This window comes from Opisthorchis viverrini, assembly GCF_000715545.1.
Source record: "Opisthorchis viverrini unplaced genomic scaffold opera_v5_259, whole genome shotgun sequence".
NCBI classification, from domain to species: domain Eukaryota; kingdom Metazoa; phylum Platyhelminthes; class Trematoda; order Opisthorchiida; family Opisthorchiidae; genus Opisthorchis; species Opisthorchis viverrini.
In genome coordinates, this window is record NW_008751914.1 from 466,289 (window position 1) to 490,441 (window position 24,153).

The 24,153-nt window shown below is 42.6% G+C and overlaps 3 protein-coding genes across 3 annotated transcripts in view; 1 reads left to right on the top strand and 2 right to left on the bottom strand.

The window, feature by feature from the left end:
• T265_09135 (hypothetical protein) overlaps window positions 1–1,097 on the top strand; it is a gene marked incomplete at both ends in the record, with an annotated part of 4,095 nt that extends 2,998 nt beyond the window's left edge. The window contains 2 exons of the mRNA XM_009175132.1: window positions 739–839; window positions 936–1,097. Of these exons, the coding sequence (XP_009173396.1) occupies window positions 739–839; window positions 936–1,097 (263 nt within the window). The remainder of the gene's footprint in view (window positions 1–738; window positions 840–935) is intronic.
• The window catches only part of T265_14767 (hypothetical protein), a gene marked incomplete at both ends in the record, with an annotated part of 9,746 nt that extends 5,292 nt beyond the window's left edge, over window positions 1–4,454 (bottom strand). Inside the window, 5 exons of the mRNA XM_009175142.1 lie at window positions 38–155; window positions 1,299–1,374; window positions 2,245–2,427; window positions 2,744–2,837; window positions 4,279–4,454. Of these exons, the coding sequence (XP_009173406.1) occupies window positions 38–155; window positions 1,299–1,374; window positions 2,245–2,427; window positions 2,744–2,837; window positions 4,279–4,454 (647 nt within the window). The remainder of the gene's footprint in view (window positions 1–37; window positions 156–1,298; window positions 1,375–2,244; window positions 2,428–2,743; window positions 2,838–4,278) is intronic.
• Window positions 4,455–15,439: 10,985 nt separating this feature from the next.
• T265_09136 (hypothetical protein) lies at window positions 15,440–23,454 on the bottom strand (the record flags this gene model as incomplete). Its single annotated transcript, XM_009175133.1, has 5 exons — window positions 15,440–15,661; window positions 17,815–17,909; window positions 18,645–18,873; window positions 21,227–21,336; window positions 23,364–23,454. The coding sequence occupies 5 exons, from the start codon at window positions 23,452–23,454 to the stop codon at window positions 15,440–15,442; spliced, it is 747 nt and encodes a 248-aa protein (XP_009173397.1).
• Window positions 23,455–24,153: the final 699 nt, after the last annotated feature.

Sequence of the window (24,153 nt, forward strand, 5' to 3'; positions counted from 1 at the left end):
GAACCTGGCCTCCTCTGCTCTCGTGCTCTAATCGAACCTGGAGTGACCTCTGTTGACCTCTCTGGGTTCCGGCTTGTGACCTTTGTTGATCCGACTCCAAGCAGTTCCTTGCTTCTTGGTTTCCGAATCCGATATTTGGCTCTCCTTGAGCATTCCTGTGGAAAGGACCAACGCACAACCACCAACCCATCGATCGCTACACTCCACCACACCCCCCAATAACACACCGATGATGTCACCTCGATTGGTGATGAAACGTTTGCAATCAAAGTGCCTAACTCAGCGAACAAACCAACGACCAACTAGAACACTTGCCACTATATGTTCTGGGAGGATATTGACCGGGTATTCATCAGCCTGTCGAAATTGGAAGACTTGAAGACTGAAACTGATGATCGAGTAGTAGCATGCCTCATCTCAGTGATACTGTAAAAAAAAGTTCAGTGCGGACCCGAATAAAGTAGATTCCCTAGTCTCATCAGACCTTTGTCATAGAAAATGGATTCTAATAAAGCACATGCTTGTTAATAGCCTACGAGTAAAAATATTGATAGTCGGACTGGGCAACTGCTGTGTGGCAATTCCAGGGTGAACAAGGCGTGAACTACAGTCATAGTGTCCTCTTTGGTGAACGAAAACGTGCTCTTTGTCTGACAGTGACCTTTAAATGTGGAGGAGGATTCTGTGTTCAACAAAAGCTGGCTGTTACTACGATTTTTGCGATATGTGGCTTTTCAGGAAATTTACCTTACTCTAATAGACGTAATGCACTATTCATAAGGTTGTTGAAGACTGTTCGGTGGCCAACGACCGGTTTCACTCTTCTTGGAACTCATCAGGTAGGCATAGTCCCCGCCAGCTTTATTTTCTGCTTAAACCCAAAGTGAAATGATTTCGACAAATATACCCATTTGCAAATCAATTTGGTTTTCAAGGGTGACTTAAGTGGATATCTCGTTTATGATGTTCTTCAACTGAATGTGCTGCACAAAGGTCGCCTCATGTTTCAATTGGTACGATATTCGAGAAATCGCGGTTCATCTTTCACAAAGGATACTACTCACAAGGTGGCTGAAAACTCTGCAGAGGTCTACTAGAATTCAAAACAACTTTCTCATCTAATCAGTACTCATGTTGTTTAATTTACACTCAACAGTAGTATTGTTGGGTGCAAACGGAGCGCTCAATTTCACTCACAACGAGGCTTGAGAGGGGAAGAACACCGTTATCCACAAACTGGCTTGGGGGTGTCATTCCAAAACAAAAGTTTCGAGAAAAAATCACCAAACAAAACATACCTGTAGTGTTCAGCGCCGTTCGAAGGGGTTCTGAAAACGTCTCGCATATGGTCATGACAAGGTTCATCCCATATTTCTGCATGAATTAAAAACCGTTGAAAATAAATATAGTTGAAACCAGTCCTCATTGAGGTGGGTGACATTTCGCTTTCGTTTCGTCTCATTTGCAGGGCTTGAAAAACTCAATGTGAATGCCGGTCAACCAGTAGAATCCCATTCCCAGTTGCAACATTTTTTCACGGTCAGTTGTATAAGTGGCAAAAGAGAGAAAACCCCTCACAGGCAAGTTCATGAGTTAGGTTTTGCGGTGCCAACTATAGAACATTTACGATTCAGAGAAACCAAAGAGAAGTAAGACCACAAGGGTCGACTTTAATTTTCCCTCCTAGATGAGGTGCCTCTGAAAAAATGTGCTGGGCCTATCTTAGGTCGAAGCCCCTTTAGAAAGGTCATAACAGGCAGGAAGATTATATTGAGAAGCTGGGTGCCTTCAGTGTAAATCAATAATTCATACAGACAAGTTTGAGTGGAATGCATTGAAGTCAGTTCACTCTGCAAATAGCCATACCTTTGAGTAGTAGAGATGGATGTGGACAAAGAAGTTGGTCACCACAAACACAACAACCCGTTGGTGACTACACGAGTTTTGAATGCAGACAAAGCTTCCCATTCTTAACAAATCACTACCATCGTCATTGACAGCTACGCGTGATTAGAACACTGGTAATTCACTGTTATACAGCCACGTCAGTTTAGTTGAATGAAGTCTTTTAATTAAAACCAGAAAGAAACCGGACAAGGAAGGGGACCTAGGGCTAGCCTATCAGAAGTGCCTGAGGTAACTACACCTCCAGCAATTATTCGGACAATCTGGATAGAAACCGACAACATAAGCGCTACTGAAATCGGGTAGCCACCATTTAGATCAATGTCTTCAACCGAGCACAGGGACGGTCCCATGGACCCCATGCTGAAGGGTGAACCGCACCAACAGCGCACAAACTTTTTGAAACATCTTCGTTCCCTTCTGCCGTGTCAAATTCCGACCACCTCTAGATTCCTTCCACTCGGAATTAGGCATGGAGAACTGCGCCGGCCGAAACAGGTCATAACTTGACATATTGATTGCCTACTCAGAGAATACTGCCAAAGGTAGACCATAATTTCACACACGGTTGGTCTGCTTGGTAGCGGTGTTTGATTAGCAAACGCATAAAACTTTTATCGACCACCGTTGACTGGCATGCACATGGTAAACATTTATTCTTCACGTGCTTCCAAATGCAGTTAACACAATCTTCCCAGCAGTGACGCGTAGAGTAGAGTGTAATAGGTATTTCTGGTTTGATGTTCACCTTCATGGATCCTCAATGTGTCAAGTTTTCTGAGTGACCTGATGCAACTGAATAAGGCTCACATCCCACATGAAGACGTAACTTGCTCACCTGTTTGTACATTTCCCATATGGCCTTCATATGAAGTCGGCTTCTCTTGGTCAGTATTGATATAAATATTTGGGCTTCTGGTGGAATCTTTGGCCTGGAAAATAAAAAGACCCGTTCTGGGTATTTGATGGTGACCAAGAATTACAGTTGCGTCCACGTTTGGAAGTCAAATAATGAGGAACTTTTTGATGAACTGAGTAAACTCGTGGCTTAGATTCATTTAACGAAGTTTTTGTGGACCAATAGTCCATCAAACTATCATAAATTATCTCCTCGAGGATAATCCCCAGGAACAAACCCTTCCCTGGAAGAGGCCATTTTGGTGGTATTGAATTCATTCTGTTGTAACCCCGTCCATCAAGGAAACGACCAATTTGAGATACTACCTCGAGGCAATAGTGGGTGGAAACTAAGTAAAGCATGACTGGCTACTACACTCCCTTCTTATAGAAAGAGTCATTTGCACTCGGAACATCAGGCGAACGTTTTTGAGCCCCACTGATAGGTTCTTGAAGATTCGTACAGGTGGAACTCTTTTGTGGGCACAAACAATTCTCCCTAGTTCTGTGAACACAACTCAGAAGTCACTGGATGAAGTTGGACTATCAATTTGGAAGATTAGGCTGCTGAAGGGACTTGTTTTCATTTTAGGTATATCAACTTTAGCATTGCTTTCCTTTTACTGTAGTCCCAGCACACTCGTTTGCAGCTTTTATTAGACACTTCATCGCTTGATTTGACCACTTGTGCCACCAGCAGCGAGGTTGATTAAATGACGTGTTTCACTCGTTTTCTTTCGAGATTCCGTAGTAACTTTGCAACAACCTCTTTCATGTGCTCAAGTATCATCAAAATTACCGCTTTTTTTCAGAAAGCAAAGAGCTGGTAACCTTCAGTGTGGGTTTCATCCCTCGATTAAGAACAGTTCACACTGACAAGCCTCGAACTACTGTACAACGCTTTAATTCTTGATAGAAGTATAAGATCTCGTAATTTCTGTAAAAATGTCTTTCCTAAAGTGCACTAGTTCCACACTGAACGGTTGAAAATTGTTTAGCTATTTCCAATTCGTTGTGTGGGTCTCATGAATCCCTTGGGAAATTAGTGTTTTTCGGAATCTACAAATCTCTAGTGGAGAAAATTTATTTTTCCAGGAGACGCTAGATTACGTGACGTGAACTGTTGTTCCCAAAGGTTGACCAGTGCAAATTGACAACACTGCTAATCATCAGCCTCACTGTGGGAGGGCATGATTCTCGCTCCAGTACAAACAGTTGCTGTCTTGCATGTCTCTGAAGATATACTTGGTGCCCTTCGGTATTCAACATGGGTTGACTTTATTTAGAAGCTGAAATACGTGACAGAATGGCTTATAAGTTGGAAATTTCGTTACGGAAGGTCTTGCCATATAATGAGTTTCCGTGGGTGAGAGCAGATTGTGGTACTTCACAAAAGTTTGCATACACGTGGACAACTTTGCAATAATAAATTTTCAAACATCTACTTGGCTACTTTCAGGGAAAAAACAATCTTACGTGAGAAGAGAACGGCGTTTTTCGGGGCTTGACTCATAGGCGGCCGTGTGGAGTGCTTTCACGTCTTGTTCAACAAGGCCTTGAGCTACTAGTCCAGATAAATCTCCGGTCTGGCGCACGGTTCTCAAGTCTTCCACTGAATCCTGGTGTCGACCGACTCTAAGAATGTTGTCCATAAGTAGACCATATGAACCGTTCAAGGATCTTTCAATATCGGTTGCAAGTGTGCGATGATGCACGTCTGTTTCAACGGCAAAAAAGATGTCAGATAGACAAGGACCAATATACGTATTTGTGTGTCAAGTTGAAATCCTTACTTTACTTCGTGCAAAGCCCAAATTACTCTCACGATTTGTTAAGTTCCCCTCATGGAGGGATATCTTCGGACCAGTGCAATGAGATTTTCATTGATCTGATGCCAAGAACACCTGATTTTTTCGTCAATTTCTAATGATTTTTTTATTGATACAAAGGCCGGGTGCAACAGCAACAGCTATATTTTCTTGTGTAGTGGGCATACACTTATTATGGGCTTTTCGTTCCACTTTTTCTTGCAGCACCGAAAACAAACCGTCCACTGAACCACGGCTGTCTCACTTACTGTGAAACGACGATTTTAGCCTTTGTAAACTGTTTGGCCACATAGCTAGTTCACGTTACTTGAAACGCTGTCTGCCGGGATCAACAAGTTGTCAGAATTAGTTCGGCACAGGAAAAAAGGTAACATGCTGCAAAATCAACGCAGCTGAACGTGACGTCACCCTCTCCCGTGCTATCTTCCATTTGCACTTGCCCAAGATGTCTATATGCCAACATGTTTGAAGAAGTCGTGCAAATGGTTGCCCCGGCTTCTCATTCTAGGCAGACCAAACCACACAATTAGGATAAGAACCGTGATGAGGGAAATATACGAGTAAGTAACTAGCTTGCTAGTAAACCATGTGCAATGACGTAGTCTGGCCCGCCTGAAAAGGGATGTGCGCATAGTTCTGCAGTCGGCTTGTCCATCTTTCGTGTAGTTGAAGTTGATCTCGCCACATTTTACCACGATGATCACTTGATCCATGTTTCCTACGCTTGAAATCCTTCCCTTCTAATTCAGCTGTTCGTTTGCAAGCATCCGACAGAAGTCTACAGGTTCATATGGACGGTGTTCTTATCAACTTTGGTACAAGTAAGTCAGCCTTATTTACCGTGTCCTTGGCTTATCACAATGGACTTTTCAGTGATAACTGCTCTGTTTTCTAGAAATCAACTGTGAAAAAGGGATGTGGAGCTCTCAGAGGCTCAGAAATGCCACCAAATGGTGCAATATCGCTGAAAGTTTGTGTACTCATGAACTGTCCTGAGTATCACTTCATAGACAATCTAAATTGTATTTACATGGCTTGATTAACCCGTTTCATTTCCATCAGATTTCGATCAGTCCCGAGTCATGTTATTTATTGAATAAATTGACCTTTGAATGATGCAACCGAGAAATTCAATCCAGAGAGTTGGCCTTTGTCCTTCGGGTAGCAAAATCCATCACGCTGATCAAATTGTGCAATGTGAACGGTTGAAATCGATCACGGGGGGCAAGTGAGAAAATGAGGCTAACCGAAATATCAGTTACCTGGTCTACCTTCTATATAGCAAGTCCTTCTCTCTCTTTTACTTTTTTTGCAAGAATTATGTTTGTATTACAAAGCCTGCTGACTCTGGTTGGGCTGGGCTTTTCTGGTTTAGGCGACTTTCGTCGCATGAATGAGGAATATCGACCGAAGCAAACATTGCAGCCCACAGCAAATGGCAGCAAGCATAAAACGGAAAAGTTCACGTAGGTTCACATAGACAGTTAACAAATAAACAAGAGTAACAAGCAATGATTTCCTGGCTCCCAAACACACCCAAATCCCGCCGGACTAGAAACGATGAATATTCAGAGGGACAGCACTAGATTAGTTAGTTCTTCAATGGATCCATCACAGCATGAGCAGTCTAAATGAACCACATAAGCACTACAACAAGCAGCTGTTGACTTTGTGCTTAGTGCAATTTCAAGTGTTCCAACTCAGCTGGCTTCTGTGCTTCTGGAACGACGGATTTATGTTTCGATTGATCCAGTCTCACCACAAGTTGAAATCAACCAGAAGCTGTACAAACTCTAGTAAATGTTTGAGTCTTTTCTAATCAGAGAAGAAAGCTCTTCGAAGTTGAAACGGCTGGGTCTTCCATGAAACCCGTACTGGAAATTGTTCGAGGTCAGTGAAACATTTACCAATTACCTGATCAAATGAGATTGGGCACCTTAGTATCAGTTACTGATGCATCGAATACACGGGCAAACGTAGTCCTCCGTGTGTACCGGAGACCGAATTTTCTTCGCCTACTGCAAAATGAACAGTATACCAGGAGTACTGCAAACTCTGGCGCTTTAGCACTACAAAAGACAGTCCACTTTGAATTTCTTTCTTCATTCGATACATTTCACCTCAAACTGAGCAAATCCGCTTGAAGTCTGTTGGACTGTAGAAAGGCGGTGCCCTACGAACCCACATGAACGGTGACACCCACAAAACAGTTCACTGCAGTCTGAGTACACATATGTTTCCCGATTTGTCAGTTCCGTTGGGACCAACGCGATCGAACCTACTGCCGTGACATCTGTAACCGGATTGGGGTCACGACAGTCCATTATTCTTCATCATCAGTTGTCTTTCAAACTCTTCTCAAGTAGAAAATACCCAATCTGTTCAAGTTTCATTCCAAAGAGTCAGATCATATCTTATATATCTGCTTGCTTACTTATTCCAGTGTGAATTCTATCCGGCTACCTCCAGTGAGCAGAAACGTAACATGGTGGTCTATGTCTAACGCTAGTATCCGCCAGAAGCACAGTCTCTACCGTATATCAACTGCCAGAAAAACGTCACTGCGATACCACATCTGCATTTAACTCGCGAGCAAACAACTATCTGCTCCAGTTGTTTGAGTCGTTCTCTAATGTGAAATGGACGAAACGGACTTCATGTTCCCCGTCCTTCTTTTACCCTCGCGGAAAACCACATGTTTTTCAGCGAACTACACTCATCTGCATACCGATTTGGTTCTAAGGGAGATTCTCCCGGAGCCAAGCTGAATCTTTATTTATGGTGATTTTAAGCAACTGAATGTACTGTACCAGGCCACCTCGTGTTTCATTCGGTACGAAATTCGAGATATCATAGTACATCGTTGTCTAGACGTGACGCACTGCTCATTAGGTAGTTGGAAACTCTACGACATTCCAGGATTGGTTTTTCCCTCTTAAGACTTATCAGGCAGGCACAGTACCCAAGTTTCCTTCGACCTTACGTTTCACCTTATGAGCCACAAGTAGTGCGAAAGTGGTCGCGAGCTTTTTAAGAGTTTTGAGCGACCTTACGGGCAGTGTGTAACGCCAATAAGTGTTTCCCCTTCCTTGTGTACGTCACACTATGCGCCTAGTGAGACATAACGAAATAAATCTGGAATTCTGTGCATAAATTAAGTGAGTTGCAAACCCTCTAGGGGAAAGCAACCGCAAGAACAGTCGCAAACTTTTATGATCACTCTTCTACCACGGGATTTTCAACAGTAATTCATCAGAAACGAGAAAGCTCACTGGATTCAGTCGAATGTTCCGTCAACGTCAAGAGGCTATCCAAATGAGCTTTTACGGAATTCTCACATGCCCATATCCTACCACATCAGTATTTTCTTTATGCTTATACTTTAGAAGTTGGTGCCATAAACTGACCACTTACACATTTGGACAAGTATTTATCATGAGATGCAAGTGTTTTGCTAAACATATATACCTATGAAAGGAAGAAGGCCTCCGCTGTGGAGTTATTTATTAGAAAATACCAGCTGAACAGTTAAAGACTACTGGACGGAAAGCAAAACTCCCATATGCACCTTGTTTACAGAAACTGAGTATCCATCTTCTCCTCGAATGCGTCTTTATGAAATCTCCTGGATATTCATTGACTGTTGCTCAAATCCAGGCGAATGCGACTCCACAAGTTCCGTAATAGACCTCACTTTTCAAGAGACGCAAAGCGGATTTACGGGAAAACATACTACTCGCATGCCTTCCATCAGTAGTATCACTGCTACAATTGTATGTATATATGCATATATTTGCCTCTCGACTTCTCCAGTCTAGATTTGGGCAACCTGGTAGTATCCTAGTCCTCGTGCTTCCTTCTGGTGGTATGGCAGCTAGCCATCGAAATGGTGCTACAGCTGAACGATTATATAATATATACAGCTTTTAACGGCTGCCTTACAGTTGAACTGAAACGACCAAAACCTGGTATCACTGGAGCTTGCTGTAACCTAAGAGTACAGGTAGGGTACTCCTGGAACACACTCAAACTTCCGCAATTAGCAATCAATAACCACATGTTTTCCGTTTAGCTGCTTGGATTTTCAGTTCGCACAACCCACAGTCACCAGGATGCCGACTGGTGAACCTCAAGAGTGTTTTTATCACTCAGCTAGTTGGGTTTCGTGAGCATTACGTTTGTTACAGCCGAGCACAACCGAAGATGTGTCGGCTGGTGAGCCGAAAGTATTCAGTGGCTTGCGTGTGTGTGTGCATGCCACCCTGGCTGTTTGATTCTACGTGCTCACACGTAGCACTAGATCCAAGCCCAGTTAGGCTCAGTTCACACAATTGCGCACACGACAAAAACAAATAAAAACAATTATGGCGACCCAGTGTTCACTGGATCTATACCCAGGCTTCTCACAGTTCGAGGATGACAAAGTCTTAGCAACGCTGTGCGCATGCTTGAGCGAGTGAGTGTATGAGCCAACAAATGGAATTACTTTTAGGCTCACGGCTGTGGTTTAAAACGCAAAAAAAATACGCAGCTCATTCGAGTTTGGAGGTTTCCTTACCGGTGCTAGTTTTCCGGGTACGAAATTTTAGGTGGACAGGCAATATACACTTATGCATCTCAGTGTTATGAGAGCAACCATAAGGCTCTGCTTTCCTCATATCTGGTGCTGATACCCACGTTCCAGCTACAACTAAGCCGTTCGTTGAACTTGACAGTGCAATGTTAATTCGAAGTAAATTCGAATTAAGCACCTGATTGCACCATAAGTCGAAGAAAATGACACTGAGGGCTAACAGATCACACCGTTATCCCGGTTGTTATTTTCCACGTTTGATTGGCATTGGAAGGTTTGCCACCATGTCTATCCTAATTTGGAACAGAGAGGATAAGGCAACAAGACAGAGTACGTTCGGGTACAGACTGTTTGCGTTTTTGGCGCTCAGTATTTCTCAATTTTAGATATTTCGACGGGAACTTGAGTCGAAAAAATATTCCGATTTGAAGATGAACGGGAAGAGTTCATCTAGGTTTCAAAAATGGCAGAGACTGATGAGCTCTTTTGAAATTAATAAAGAAAAAGTGGCGTAAGCTTCTCGACTGCTGCGTTGCCTGGAAATAAATGAGTTTTCTTCACTTATCCAATATGAACTACCCTTTTAATTTGGCAGTCTGGACATAAAAAGATGTCCAAAATACACGCAGACAGAACTGAGCCATATGAAACTTATCAGTGTCAAAATGTACGCAAATCTCGGCTTAGTTACCTCTAGTATTATCCGCGGATTGCAAAAAAACCTTTGCACTTAGTAGCGAAATACACTCCTTTGCAAATCAATTTGATCTTGCTGGAGACTCATTTGGAATCTCCCGTTTATGATGTTGAGGGACACTTGAGTACTGCGCCTGCCTGATGAGTCCCAAGAAGAGCAAAACCGGTTGTGGGTTTACGATGGGTTTTCGGCAACTTGTGAGTGGTGTATTACGGCTATACATATATACGTATATGTATATGTATATACTGAAACATGAGGCGGCCTGATGCAGCATATGCAGTTGCTCAGAAACATGTTAAACCAAGGATTCAGCTGGGTTCCAAGAGTCTCCCCTAAAAAACAAATTTGCTTGCAAATGATTATATTTCGCTAATTTGGTACAATTTGGATTCAAGTAGAGCATGAAATTGACGGAAACTCGGGGACTGCACTTGTCTGATGAGCTTCAAAAGGGGCGAAACTGATCATGGACTGTCAAAGAACTTTCAACAGCCTGATGAGTAGTATATTACGTTCACTCACATTCGTTAGTATTCATTCATTACTTGCTTGTATTATCGTGCAAAGTTATCGAGCACTCACTTCCATATTTGCCCTTCTTATTCGGGGGAACAGTTATCAGTTGACGTCTTATTTGTAGTCGATCAACTTTTTGGAGGGGCGGAAGGAAGATAGGTAGGCTGGTAAACATTCCCACAGTGTAGGAAATATGCTCATTTGTAAATAAATTGGGGGTAAACGGGAGACTCAACTGAATCCCAGTTGAATCGTTCGTTCATGATATACTCCACCTGTATGTACTGAACGAAAGCTGCCTCATGTTTCATATGTAAAACATTACAGTATATTCTCTTCGATGAAACACGCAGATTACCAGGCTTCTACTGGAAACTCATAGATAGTCCGCGACCAGTTTCGCTCTTCTTGGGGCTCATCAGGTAGACATAACCCCCGATTTTGACTGCTCTCAGACACAACCTCAAAACACACGGATGTGGCATCGTCTGTTTCCGGATGACATTCACCGTGGTCAAAACCGACGTCGTTTTTTTCAGCAACAAAGAACCTCGTACAACTTCTCTTGTTCCATAAAAATTTCACCGAATGGAGTACAAGCTCACAAATCGTTTGGGTAGCATAGATGTGGTGCATTCAATTGTTAGGCGGTTAGTGAACTACCTACTTTACCATACACGAATATGGCATTCTGATAGTGAGGTCTGGAAATTCATGTACCAATGATTTTTCGCCAGTATAGTACCGACTTTCTCTATGTTACCAGGCTGAATAAAGTGGCCTGAAGTGGAGGCATTCTCCCATCTATCTGATATGACGATGCCGGTTTCTGGCAGTCGTTTTTACCATGAGAACAAGCAAACAAGTTCACGTTACGGTGCTCCACAGATGAACAAAAGCAGAGTACTTTGAAACTGTATGCACTATGACTCAACGGAGGATAAAATCGATCATTCAGAGTGCCAAAATCAGTACGATGCTTTGGATGAGATTTGGTAAGCAGAGAGTGAAAAGCACTAAAAAAACGTCAGAATCTTAGAGGCTGATATCTGCATGCTCAGTCAGATGGGCAAAGATCACTCAGCTTTCAGTTTGACGATTGGATAGGTGTTAAAAGGTTAGTTTTACTTCCGCATTTTACTAAAAGAGGGGATGAGTGATTTTATTTGATCGATCCTGCAGCGCATATATAGGGAGGAGCGCATTTGCCTGTGGGTACACCGCTTAAAAGAGCGTAAGGACCTAGTATGGTCTTTCAGTTATTCGAATAGGTGGGCAGAGAGCTCAGAACACCGCTTAGTTGCATGTGTGAGATAGACAAAATCGCATTTGTTTGCTTCAGTCTGTTTGATGATACATTGCTTTTCGAGCTAAGGCTGTGTGAAACACATTTGCATACTTGTTTTTGCGAGTGGAACACATAATCCAGACTTGAACAAACTTTTTTGTTTGGATTGTTCCACAGTTAAACAGGCAACAAAAGATCTGCCTGAGGGTGTCGTCCGACCCAAATTCATGATGTCCACTTTAGGCCATATACACCAGTTCGCTGGTGTATCCGACATTACGGTTGATGCACCGAACCCAATATTCTGGAGCGAAGTGGTTGGGGCAGTGTTCAGCGGCAGTTCACTTAAAGTCCTCACATTTTACTGAGGATACTATTGGTAGCCTGGCAAACCAGTCATTTCTGAAGTCTACCTGAGCGAGATTTACTACCGGTCCAACAAGTAATACTTGAGCACGGAACAAAACAAGCGGTCCTGAAGGGTATCGTTTTTTTCGGTAGGATGATGTGCTATCCCTTGAAAATTCTCATTTACAGATGAAAGAAAACATCAGAAAATTTTGAGCTTCTCGTCAACGAAAATTACTGGTAATGGCAAGATGTGACTGTTGTTACAGGCAGTTTAACAGCAGACTTTTTGTTCATTGATGGCAATGTCACTGATTATTCAGCAGGTGCCAAAGTGGGAGACGCGCCTACTTTTTCGATTCTTGTCAATCTGTCTATCAGCGAGTTTCCAGGCATTCTACCGAATACTCCTTTCAGTTGGACAGTCCTCACCTCATCTAATAGTTGGCACTTCATCGACCGCCAATCTTAAACGAAAATCCGGCTGAGCACGTCACTCAGGGCAGATGGATCGGTTGTCTCTAAAATGTGAGGCCGGCTGTTCTATATAAACTTTTCGCTGGCTGGCTGCCTCAGTTCACAACTAGGTGGGTTCAAACTACTTTGATTGCTCGTGTTTTTTACTGTTGAAGATCAAGAGTATGGCTTTTTTGTCAGTGATAACTCACTGCTAGGCACTGATCTGCAGGGATGGAGCTGAGTCTTCCAAGAGAACAAGAGTGAGAGATGAGGCGGGGTAAGCTACGTCTCAGGGCATGGTTGTTCCTGAAATGAGCCAGCTCGCAGTAGGCTTTCGTTAACTTCCGTTCCCTGTAGTTATCATTCTAAGCACTACCATCTTTCGAATTCGCACTAGCGATCGGGAGAACTGCCCTCGTAAGAAACACCTTACTGTCGTTACAAAGCCTTCCTACCATCACCATTCCTACATTGGCAGGGAAGTGATAAACTACAATGTAATAATTTGATAAACAATTGGACAAAATCCAGTAATATTTTGTGAGAAATAAAAGTACGCAATACTATTTAAGAGCGGGATTTCAACAAGATGACTTACTTCTTGGCTCTTTTTCTTCAATCACTGTAAAAAAAACATGTGAAAAACGTCATGCAAACAGCAGATCAAAGACAGACCCTGTTCGTGAGAGACTCATATGAATATTTCACTTGTACGGTTGTTCAGTTTGGAGTCATCTGAGCGGGCATACACACAGCGCCACGCGTTGGAATACGTCGCACGAGAATGAGGTTGGGGAACGGATTTAAACAAGACGGAAACACACTACTTGTTGGGGCCCAGTAACCAATTTTTGTTGTTCTATGGCCTCAGTACTCCTTATCAGGATTTAACCCAGTGGTCCAACAACTACTCATTGGTAATATCTCATTTGATGAAGCAGGGATCACGTCAAAGACATCTAGTATCGGGCATGATACAGGGATCTCCTTTTCCCCATTGCTGTCAAACTTCTCAAGTGACCGGGTGATGTGAGGGGCATATTCTCGCATTCAATGAAGCCCGAAGCTCTAGAACGGACCTATATGGACTCCGCTGTCCTAAATTTCACTCGTGGTTTCGTCCCGTAAGTGGAATCGACCTACACCGAAACTCCAAAAAGCAAGTTGTAGATGCTTTATCATTTATGGGGATCATCAGCATTGCGTATCTCACTCCAACCATCAATCTTTCGGCCAGCAGCTGAACTCTTGACCGTTCAACCACGAACTTGTGATCAGCATTGCGAATGATTTGTACTCAGACGGGATATAGTGTCACTCATCCTTCAATCACGGAAACTACATCACGTAGGCCACCCACTAAGAGGCTGACTAAATGATGTCTTCTCAGATGGGATTTTTACTTATCTTGTAAGACTATTCTTCCTCTGAACTACCTAAAGACTGCAGAAAGCATAGACAATCTAAACTCTGTTCCTGGTCGAGCCAGATACCACGCAAAAGTCATCGGACTGGCTATCAACACCAAGCAAACAAGTGCTCGAAAGGCAGTTCCCATATAAGAATCGTTGAAATTAAACGTGTCGATACTTGGGCTCTACGGTTATACCATCTGAGCAATCTAAGAATGAAGCTGATATTTGTGTCGAGTTCGCGAAAACGTTTTTATGCGACATGGGGAGATATTATGGGGGAGCAGTGGAATCAGCTTGTGCGCGAGAGCTTGCATGTTCAAAGCAGCTATCTATGGACTCAAAGCTTTTGATCATTGGTGTAAGGGGTACATGTTGGACATTCGCGGCTCGACAAAACATTTAATTCTGCTCCAACATCCCTTGTCTCAGACAACTACAGTAGCAGCAACGACTTCAGTGGCTTGGGTGCCTTGCTAGGAAACACAAGGTGAGCGTTGCAAACCTGCACTGATTCCTTTGCCTTGCCTCAGTGGTGCTGCTCTCTCGAAGAACAGCTGAAAACACCATCCAATCCAGTTTGAAGGGATGCAGTCTCGGCCTAGAAAACGTCATTCATGTCTTAAGTGATGATTAGATTGCGGTCTGCGGGGACTTAGCTTTTGACTCCCATTCATCGGGAACGGCAGTACGGAACATATGTGAGTGCAGCTCATTTTGTCACATGAGTTGGTCGCAGCAGAAGAACGTAGTTAAGGTTTAGCACTATAAAAATTTGTCCTGTCACACTAGAACATCTTGATCAAGGATAAGCCTGGTTGTTGATTCCATCAAAAGTAGTGTCTTAAACGAAACAAAGCGAAAGCTCACAGTGTGTACTCTCGAAAGCTGCCCAAAACATCCAGACACAACTAGAATTACAGTGGTTATAGGCAGAACGTGCGTCTTGAGACTATTTATAGATAATAATTTTTACAGGAAACCTCCTTGTGGGTGATACTTCTGAGTGAACTCAAAGATGGCTACATAATGGGCTGAGCATTGCACCTGGATTTGGTTTAAATGTCGTCTCAGTAGCAAAATACAAGGGAATTCAAGGTTGTTCATCCGACTCGATATAGGAGCGGATAGAGTTATAAACCAACTAACTATAAAAGGCGCCTTTTGCATGGAATCAACTTATGAATAGAAGTAAGAAGCCAGGAGAACCAGATCGATAAACTGGTGACCTTGTACTGTTGTATTCTAACCAACTTAATGTAGTAGTCATAACACTGTATTTGATATAGCGTGGATTTTGAAGTTCTTGATCTTATCACAAAAGTTATGCGTGTGCTGCCTATTCCTGATAGGTGCATTAACCCGGTCCAATCACGGATAATTCTGGATGATCAACCCTTGTGATTTCTGAGCGTTTCAAACGTATCTTTGTTCAGAGTAGTGAACAGTTTCACTCGTCACAGACACTGGAGGGAAAAATGCACGCTTTCACTAAGTCGGACACCAAACTCTTTAATGGGACTTACAAGTGTTGTATGCCTTGCCCAACAAGTGGATTTCGATATGGTTACAGCAGCACAAAATGTTTGTCAACACACTCGTATTCACTGAGTGACGTTCATTCAGGCTTCTGTAGAGTTGGTGTGCCAAAAGTTCCATCGGTGTACGGAACAGATTTACTGCCAGAAACCTTGCGTTGCCTTTCATCTTTGAAGCAATGGCTTTTGTCAAGTCCTGAAATATAAAAAATAGAGCGGAAGTTATTTACCCCAACTTCTTTAACGGTATCTGTTGTTTCGACAGACACAATGAATAGTCTAATTACTCATGCTCATTTAGTAGTATGAAGCGGGGAATCTTTCTAAATCCCGACTGAACTAACAAGTCGTTGAGGTCAGTCGTACTGAATTTCTAATACCATTGGGCATAAGAAACTCCGCTGATGTCCTTTGGGGCTGAGCTGCAGAAATTATTGATGGTGCCACAGAGGACTGTGTGTTTGGAAAAAATGTCGTCCATTCATAAAGGAAACTACTCACAAGGTTGCTGAAAACTCTTCGACAGTCCACAACCGGTTTCGTCCCTCTTGGCGCAATCCCCGAGTTTCCGTCAACCTTATGTTCTATTTCAGACCAAACCGGACCGTTTTCGAGAAATCCACTCATTTGCAAATCAATCAGGTATTTGTCTGGTGCATTGGAACAGTTTCATCAAAATACATCAAAGTTCTCTTCATACCATTACTTCTTGGAGCATGAGAGTGGACAAAAATGACATACTCACGAATGGTGAATGTCTTTCAGTCCTATTTTACTGCCAAATTACGCAGTCCTGTTCACAAATACACCGACATAAGAAAATTCATGATCATGTGGTCAAATTCAAAACCAGTTATAGGAATTCTACTTGCATATTTGTTCGCTGTTCCTTCAAAACCAGCAATTTGGAGACACCGGGTAACCAGAGAGCACTATCGTCTTCTTGTGGTCTAGTGGGAATAAGTGGACCCAATCATTAGTTTCTCTCGTTGATCAGTATGAGAAAGTTTATTTTCTTGCAAGTCTGTTCGGGGACCACAATCTTCAGCGGATTAAACCTTGAGGGCATGGGTTTGGGTCACACGCGAGGTTGTTGGACTGTGCACTGCTAGTCACCGTTATTAATATCGCCGTCATCATCACTATGATCAACATCTGTGTAAATCGCAGGTATTCCATGCAAAACAAAACCATCTCGGTTGCTTAGAAACTTTTGGACGATCATTAGGTTCCAAGCTGCTCATAGCACCAAATACCCAGCGGAGAAATGTGATTACAGTTGAAAACAAGAATAACCTTGCACAGATTCGTTTGCTTCCATAAGTTTTGAAGAACTCGGCCAAGCATAAATAATTCATCTGGTCCAATCTTCAAAATCGGTGAGGCGAGAGAGAAAAGTTTGGTAGGCCGGTCCAAGTTCGTTTATTTGAACTGTTATATTTTGCTTAGTTCAGGTTCACTTTTGGGCTGAATTACCCGCATACGTTTACTTAAGTAGTGAGTACCGCTCACGTTTAGCGTTTAATCGAGGTAAGAATTTCTCACTGTCTAGTGTACACAAGTCGGTCTGTATGGATATACCATCGTGCGGTGTTTAAGAATATAGTGCACTCCTGTCAGCTGTTGCACTTCTGATTCAAGATTGATGCAAAAACTAAGTTGACTCGATCCCGGTACGTTCGTTTTGATGAGCGTAATTCCAAATGCAAAGCTTCCATACCTTTTTCTAACGGTCCAAAATTTTGATCAGAACAGGATAGTTTTAGAAGTACTTCGTGCACTATACAACAAACTACGACGTTATTGGAATAATTTTGCTACTTCACAGGCTTGCTGTTCAAAGGTGACCTTTACCACCCATCTGTAAAGCCGCCCCAGATAACGACACACCTGTCATAGTGAACGGTGTGCGATAAGTGACCCTTATCGTGCTCCAGTCATTATATATGTTGATTTATACCAACGAGATTGTAATACGTTACATGCTTGCATACATACCTGCAAGATGAGTTGGAAAAAGTGCAAGATCCTCTACTTCTCGTAAGGAGCCCATCTGTTCATCTGTCTAAATGGCCCATCTGAGAAGTCGTATCGTTGAACAATGGTATTTTAAACTTAGTCATGGTTCCAACTTCCATAAAGCATTTTCGTTCGATCGAATTGGGTTGTGGCAGGTGGCACTTAATAATATTTTTCGTAGCTAAAAACGAGGTTATTTAATCAGCTCACAGGATCCAAGCAGTCGTCCGTAAAATCTTGACACCAGGATGGGGCAAATCAATATACGTGTGCATATACATACAAATACACTTCCATCAAGTGATCAATACTTTTAGTGAACAAACTCACCATTTCATAAATCCGTTCAAAGACTTTACGAATTTCCAAACGCTGTGCCATGCTTCGGTTTCCAGCGATCTCGATGATGATCATCTCGCCTTCACCTAAAAGCAACACGAGGAGTTTTAATTTGATAGTACTGTTATGCCAATTAGAGTGGTCAGAAGCAGCTGTTGAAAAATGAAGTCCGTTGCAAAACACCTGATCGAATAGCTTACGGTCAAGCGAATAACTGCATACGTATAAGGCCCAAAAACAGATAAAAAACATAAATAGTTCAGTTGGTTAAGACGGAATCAGCTGGCTGATGAGTCGACATTCAATGGAACTGGCTGGGTGATCTGACACTTCAAGCTACTAGTGATGAGCTCCATTTAGGGACCATTGAAGTGGACTAAAAGTGTCACCTAGAAAGACAGTCTCACAGTAAAAAAAGGCGGAGTAGTGCCGCGAGTTCAACATTTCACACCATGGTGTTTAGATGTTGTAATCTGTTGTTGTTCTTGGTCACCTAAAAGCAACACAAGGAGTTTTAATTTGATAGTACTGTTATGCCAATTAGAGTGGTCAGAAGCAGCTGTTGAAAAATGAAGTCCGTTGCAAAACAGGTATTTTCCTCAGCTAAGTTCTCGGTATGAACCTCCCAAGCCACCAAAGTTGCACAACGTATATTGACGCCCAAAACCAGGTCAAAAACACGTGTGCAGTGAGTCGTTTATAAAGTATATGCCACGACAACATTCTGGAAATTCTAGAGCCCACCCGCTCAACTCTGCATTGACGATGTCACCTCGATTGGTGATGAAACGTTTGCAATCCAACTGCCAAGCTCGGCGAACAGACCGATTCTGAAGCCTTCCGGATGCGCTTTGGTAACCGGCATTCGGCGACTACTGGGTCATGGTTGGCTACAGGGTCGACTTTCGACCAATCAGAGCTCGCCTTGATGCCGGACCGGCGAGCGGCTTGAACGCCTGACCACTCTTGTACGGGATAGGCTTCCTGGATGTAGCAGCGTATAACTGTGAGCAGCAAAGCGGAGTCAGTGTGGAATTCCGTCTCACCTTCCTTCTGATCAGAAGGACATGGAATAAATGGGCTTCGATATCTACCAGTCTTTCTTCGCGGTTTCGCGATAGGAAACCTCTTGCCTGGGTTCTTCCAAAACGGATGTGAAATTGTTGCCAGAAACAAGTGTTTGTTACGAGAAAGGAACGGATTTGCGCCATATTGCAGATAATTACAAGAGAAATCTACACAATATGTACTCGCCCTTGGTCCTAAGCTCTTTAAGGCGACATTACTATTTCAAAGTAATCCTGCCAACATCTGAATACTAGGCAGTTCCTTGAATAAAAATGTAAAACATTAGATTCACGGCATTAACCTGAAATTCTTTGTCTTGCGGACGCCTGATACGGAGGACAGAAGCTTCACACTATGGGGCAACTGACCACGTGTCTCCTCCTGCCATGTTCACGTGATGAGTCCCAATAGGATCGATGAGCTACGTGTAACCGAATCTTACTCCACCGTTACAATGAGCTATTCTTTTTGAGAGAAGCACTGCTGTTGAACATCAACGTTAGAATACCGTTTTGGTTATTATGGAATTTCTTAGCGTTTTAAATGTTCGGCGTTGTCTTTTTCATTGGAGTGAGTGGATGAAGAGACGCATGACTGAAAATTTCACACACTGTTTTTGCTGACCTGCTAACCTAGCTACCGATTTCAGCTTACTCATCTTGTTTGCATCAGAAATGAGAAAAGATATTCGTGGTAAGTTCCGTTTGACCCTTTCGCCGTGTTCAATCTCAATTATGCTCGACATGACTCATTTATTGTTCATGCAGGCCACATGGAATTTCGTTCACACTTCTTAGCCATCTATCAAACAAGCGCTGTTTAAATATTGCCCTGAGATTTCATAACGAGGCTAGGAGAACATCAACATAAGGAGCTTTAAATCCGTTATTGATACTCCAACGTGCTCTTCTACGTTTCGGAACCTTGATTTGAAAAGCATAAATTTCAAACACTCCGCTTTGATACATCAAAAACCATTCCGCCAACGCCATTATGGTTAAGAAGGCCTCTAGGAGAGAGTATTGAAATGACTTCCGACAATGACCTTTACTGACTGCTTAAAAAACTTTGACTTTTAATCTTTAAGCACGAAGCTTTAATTTGGTTGCTTGTCCAAGTCAAGATTTAAATCAGCACAAAATAACTTATTCCTCAATTCAGTTTGACCGATGCTAGTGAGAATCTTCAACCGGAATCATCCGGTTAGCATATGTGCAGGACTACTCGAACGAGATTGACGTGAATCCAACTTCTAAAAACTCCGTAACTAATTACAACTGATCAGAATTTTTCTGCAGATTTCAAGAGTTCGTGAACGGGGAATTTGGACGGGTCGGCCAACCGCTTGACATTAACCAGAGAGCTAACAGACCGTCTTTCGTGACCTGGAAGAAAGCAATCACACTACTATGGCGTGAACACGTTCGGCTGTTACTGCGCGATAATGCAGTTGCATCCAGCATGTGTTGGATGGTCACGGTCACACATTACTGACGACGAGGGAAACTCGATTGTACTACTGCCTTTCGGAATCACCAGAATTACGTCAGGACTGGAGAGTAAGGTGCGAGTAGAAAAACAGCAGCCAATCACGTTAGGAATGGTGATGTGTACTTCCTAGTTGCATATGTCACGAAAACCAGCAGTTGTTGCTTGGTACTTGCCTAAATCTCGAGCCGCTCCAGTCCAGCAGTAAATCCGGAACGAGTAAGTAAACGGGTTATACTCTTTGGTTAGTATGTGTCTGGCGTGATTGGAAAGTTCTTAATTGGAGCCCTGAAAAACTACCCTTCCCACTCATTAAAAGGTTGGCTTCGGTTACGTGATTTAGTCAATGGGCAACAAAGGTATTGGATCTTGTAAACAAATTGCAGTATCGGATTTCCGTGTCAAACTGGTACTCGAGGATCTCACCAAACTAGACTATCCGCTGGATCCTTGTAAACTTTCCCAAAACTAAACAGAATTTCCAATGTTTGCTTTCAATTTCAGGAACAAGAAAGGTCTTGAAATGCCAATGGTTCGGAACAAATGAAAATAAAGATATACTCAAAAGTAATTTTACAATCTCTCTCGCTTGCCAATTAGTTTTTTTCTACAAATCCAGTTCTTGTAGAATCCCATCTAATGACCAGGATACCTGAGTTGAACACAAATTTAGGGGTTGGATGAGATAACCTAGTGGCTAGAACCCGAATTTACAAACCAAAATGTCCGTCGTTCGAACCCGACCTCTGCCTCTCGACTTTCCCTGCCTATGATCGGGCAACCTGGCAGTGTCTCAGCTTGCTTTTGTTGGCATGGCAGTTAATCACCAAAAGCGTGTTACAGTGACCGATTTTTTAGAATTTTTTGAAGCTTGGGTATACTGCTTTTTACCGAAGAGTGGTGGACCAACATCCCGTCCGTCGTTGAACCCGACCTCTGCCTCTCGACTTTCCCTGCCTATGATCGGGCAACCTGGCAGTGTCTCAGCTTGCTTTTGTTGGCATGGCAGTTAATCACCAAAAGCGTGTTACAGTGACCGATTTTTTAGAATTTTTTGAAGCTTGGGTATACTGCTTTTTACCGAAGAGTGGTGGACCAACATCCCCGATAAACTGTGGATTAAGCAGTCTGGCGACGTATTTAGCATAAAATAATTCACAAAATTACGCGGTTTGTAGCAGCGCATTCCCTGCATCACCGAATTGTCACTAATGAATTGTCACTGCAGAATTTTCTAGTGATGCAACATATTTTGATCGAGTGCGCCTTTGATGGTCGCAGAAATCCACGGAATATAACGCATCTTTTGAACGCTCTGACAAGTGAAACACACCGCAGACAACAGGCAAACTTAGAACGACGACTCTTAGAGGACTGACCTACCAGATGATGTAGTTTGAAAATCTAGCCTAATCTGCTTGTCTATCCCCCACGCGACCCCTCCGTGTTTAAAATGCCCTATCATATCCTATCTACCTAGTAAATTTCTTGTGATATCCTTTTAATTGTGTCGTTAATTTGCGGGTAATTTTGCAGCATGATCATTAGATGTGAGGTCTCTTTTAAGCCTGTGACCATGGTAGAAGGGAACGAAATGCACACCCAAATCCCGTACACCCTTCAAAGAGAAATTGTAAAAAGGGGTCGTTTGGTCGCGAAAAGGCAAAATTAGGCACGAGTTGGAAATAGAATTTGAACGAAAGTTGGTCAGACTTGTAATGCGAGTATCGTCGGTGAGGGATCAGATTGCTGGCCCAACCGAATTTCAGATGACCCCGAGGCAGTGTAACCTCATGGAATTTGTAATATTGTTTGTAGATAAATGCAGTGATTTGCGATGAATGTCTGTGGTGTAAATGCTGATGGGAGCTTAGCGCTGGAACATTTAAGTGAGCGTCGATCAGTTTGCCAGTCGAAGTCATTTGGAGTTGCTTTCACTGTTTTTTTAAACTCGAGTGTCTGTCAACCTCACTGAAAGCCGAGTCAGATTGTCAGTGAATGCTTTTCTTGGAAGAATCGCATGTCGATACAAATTCTGTGAGGACACTGAACTTTGTTCATCGAGTGCTAGTGTTACTTTGGAAATGAACAACCGTAAAATACCAATGCGAACCCTGCTGGTCTGTCCAGAAGTTGGCTGTCTGAACCGTCTAAAAATCAAGGGGCTCATGTTATAGTAGCAACTGGGACGAAACAAAAGAAATAATCATGGTAAAAAAGCTGGTCCATTATTTTTCAAAGTCGAAGATTTTTCGATTCTCCGGAATTTTCACCCCGGTTTAGATGGTAGTTGTGTTGCGATCAAGCAACAGCTTGTTTAGAGAGGAAGTGAGTTGCAGTGCGGTCGCCAGATGGTCTTGGATGAATCCGACATAATAAGCAGTTTGCAATAAATTAGTTAAGGACACTGGCACTCAACAAACAATAAATTCGCTCATAAAGAAAAACGTCAAATTAAACGCATGACCCCTTCTGGTATGAGAAATTGTCGGGCACAATACCAGATCAAATGGCGCAAACTACGTATTAAGGACAAGGTTAAAGGTATTGGTACTGCCGGCTATCCAGCGGTGGCCAAGTTTTGTGTTCTTCAGCTATTAGCCAGAACGTCATGAGTTAAAAGCATTGTGTTAAAAGCATTGCTAATGACATTCAACAAGGAGGAAAGTATTGTACTTTAGCTCGGGACTTCTTAGGATAAACTAATCTCACCTGCGAGAGGAAATTTCGATTGAAAAACGACAGGATTTTTCAAGCCCATGTCCACTTCGACCTGTCAGTGGTAGACGTCGAACCCGTCGTTGAAACGACGTAGCTGATGCTTATTTGTTTTGTCCTGAGTAGCATCATTGGTTATGGTATAAAGATGCAAGATTTCCAATTTATCCAACAAATGAACAGTTTAGACTCAGGTACAAAGAATTACTAAACCAGCCATTTGTGGATTAAAATGAAACTGACTTATTTCGCAGAATTCGACTTACCGTGTCCTTCGCAAGCTCGATACAAGCATGCCGCATCTTCCCGTGGATCGAACTTTTTTGAATGAGAAGGGAAACTTTGGTCCGCTGACATGTAATTCAAGAGTCTTCTAAAAAGACAATAAAATAGCTTCCGTCTTAGAAAACCTCTGCATTTAGGTGAAAAGCAAGTTACACTCTGAAAAATGGTCAATTCCGAGAGTGGATTAAATCAAGGACGGGATCCTATGTTCGCAACGAGAACGGGATGTACTAGTTAGTTGGTACAAGACGGACTCAAAAATCTTTCAAACCCCACGATTTTTGTAAAACTGCATGAAATATTAAAGTCTCCAGAAGCAGAGTTTCACAACTTTTGGCTGCCGTCAAAATTTTCGGGAAAAACAATCTCATCGTGATGCGCAGTCCTTACAGAGACTGTTTTGGAATAAAATGTATAGGCGTTTGACGTGTAAAAGAAAATGCAAGGGAGCAAAATCAGTGGTGCAAAGTGATAAGGAGATTTACTTTGCAAACTGTTCAAGTTATGGTGATGAAATATACATCTAAACAAGGAAACAAACATCCACAGCAAAGTAATTTCGGAATGCAGCATTACGCTGTTTTGTGCTCACTCGCTCATTCCTAGTTTCAGACCTAGCGTCCACACAAAAGTACCCCCATTCTTTTGAACAAAACGAACTCAACCCAAAACCATGCCCACGCATAGCGACACGTTCTAACGGGACATTTGTACGTTCATTGGCAGTTGATGAAGGCTCAGAAAAGAACTGATGTATGGTCGATAAACCAT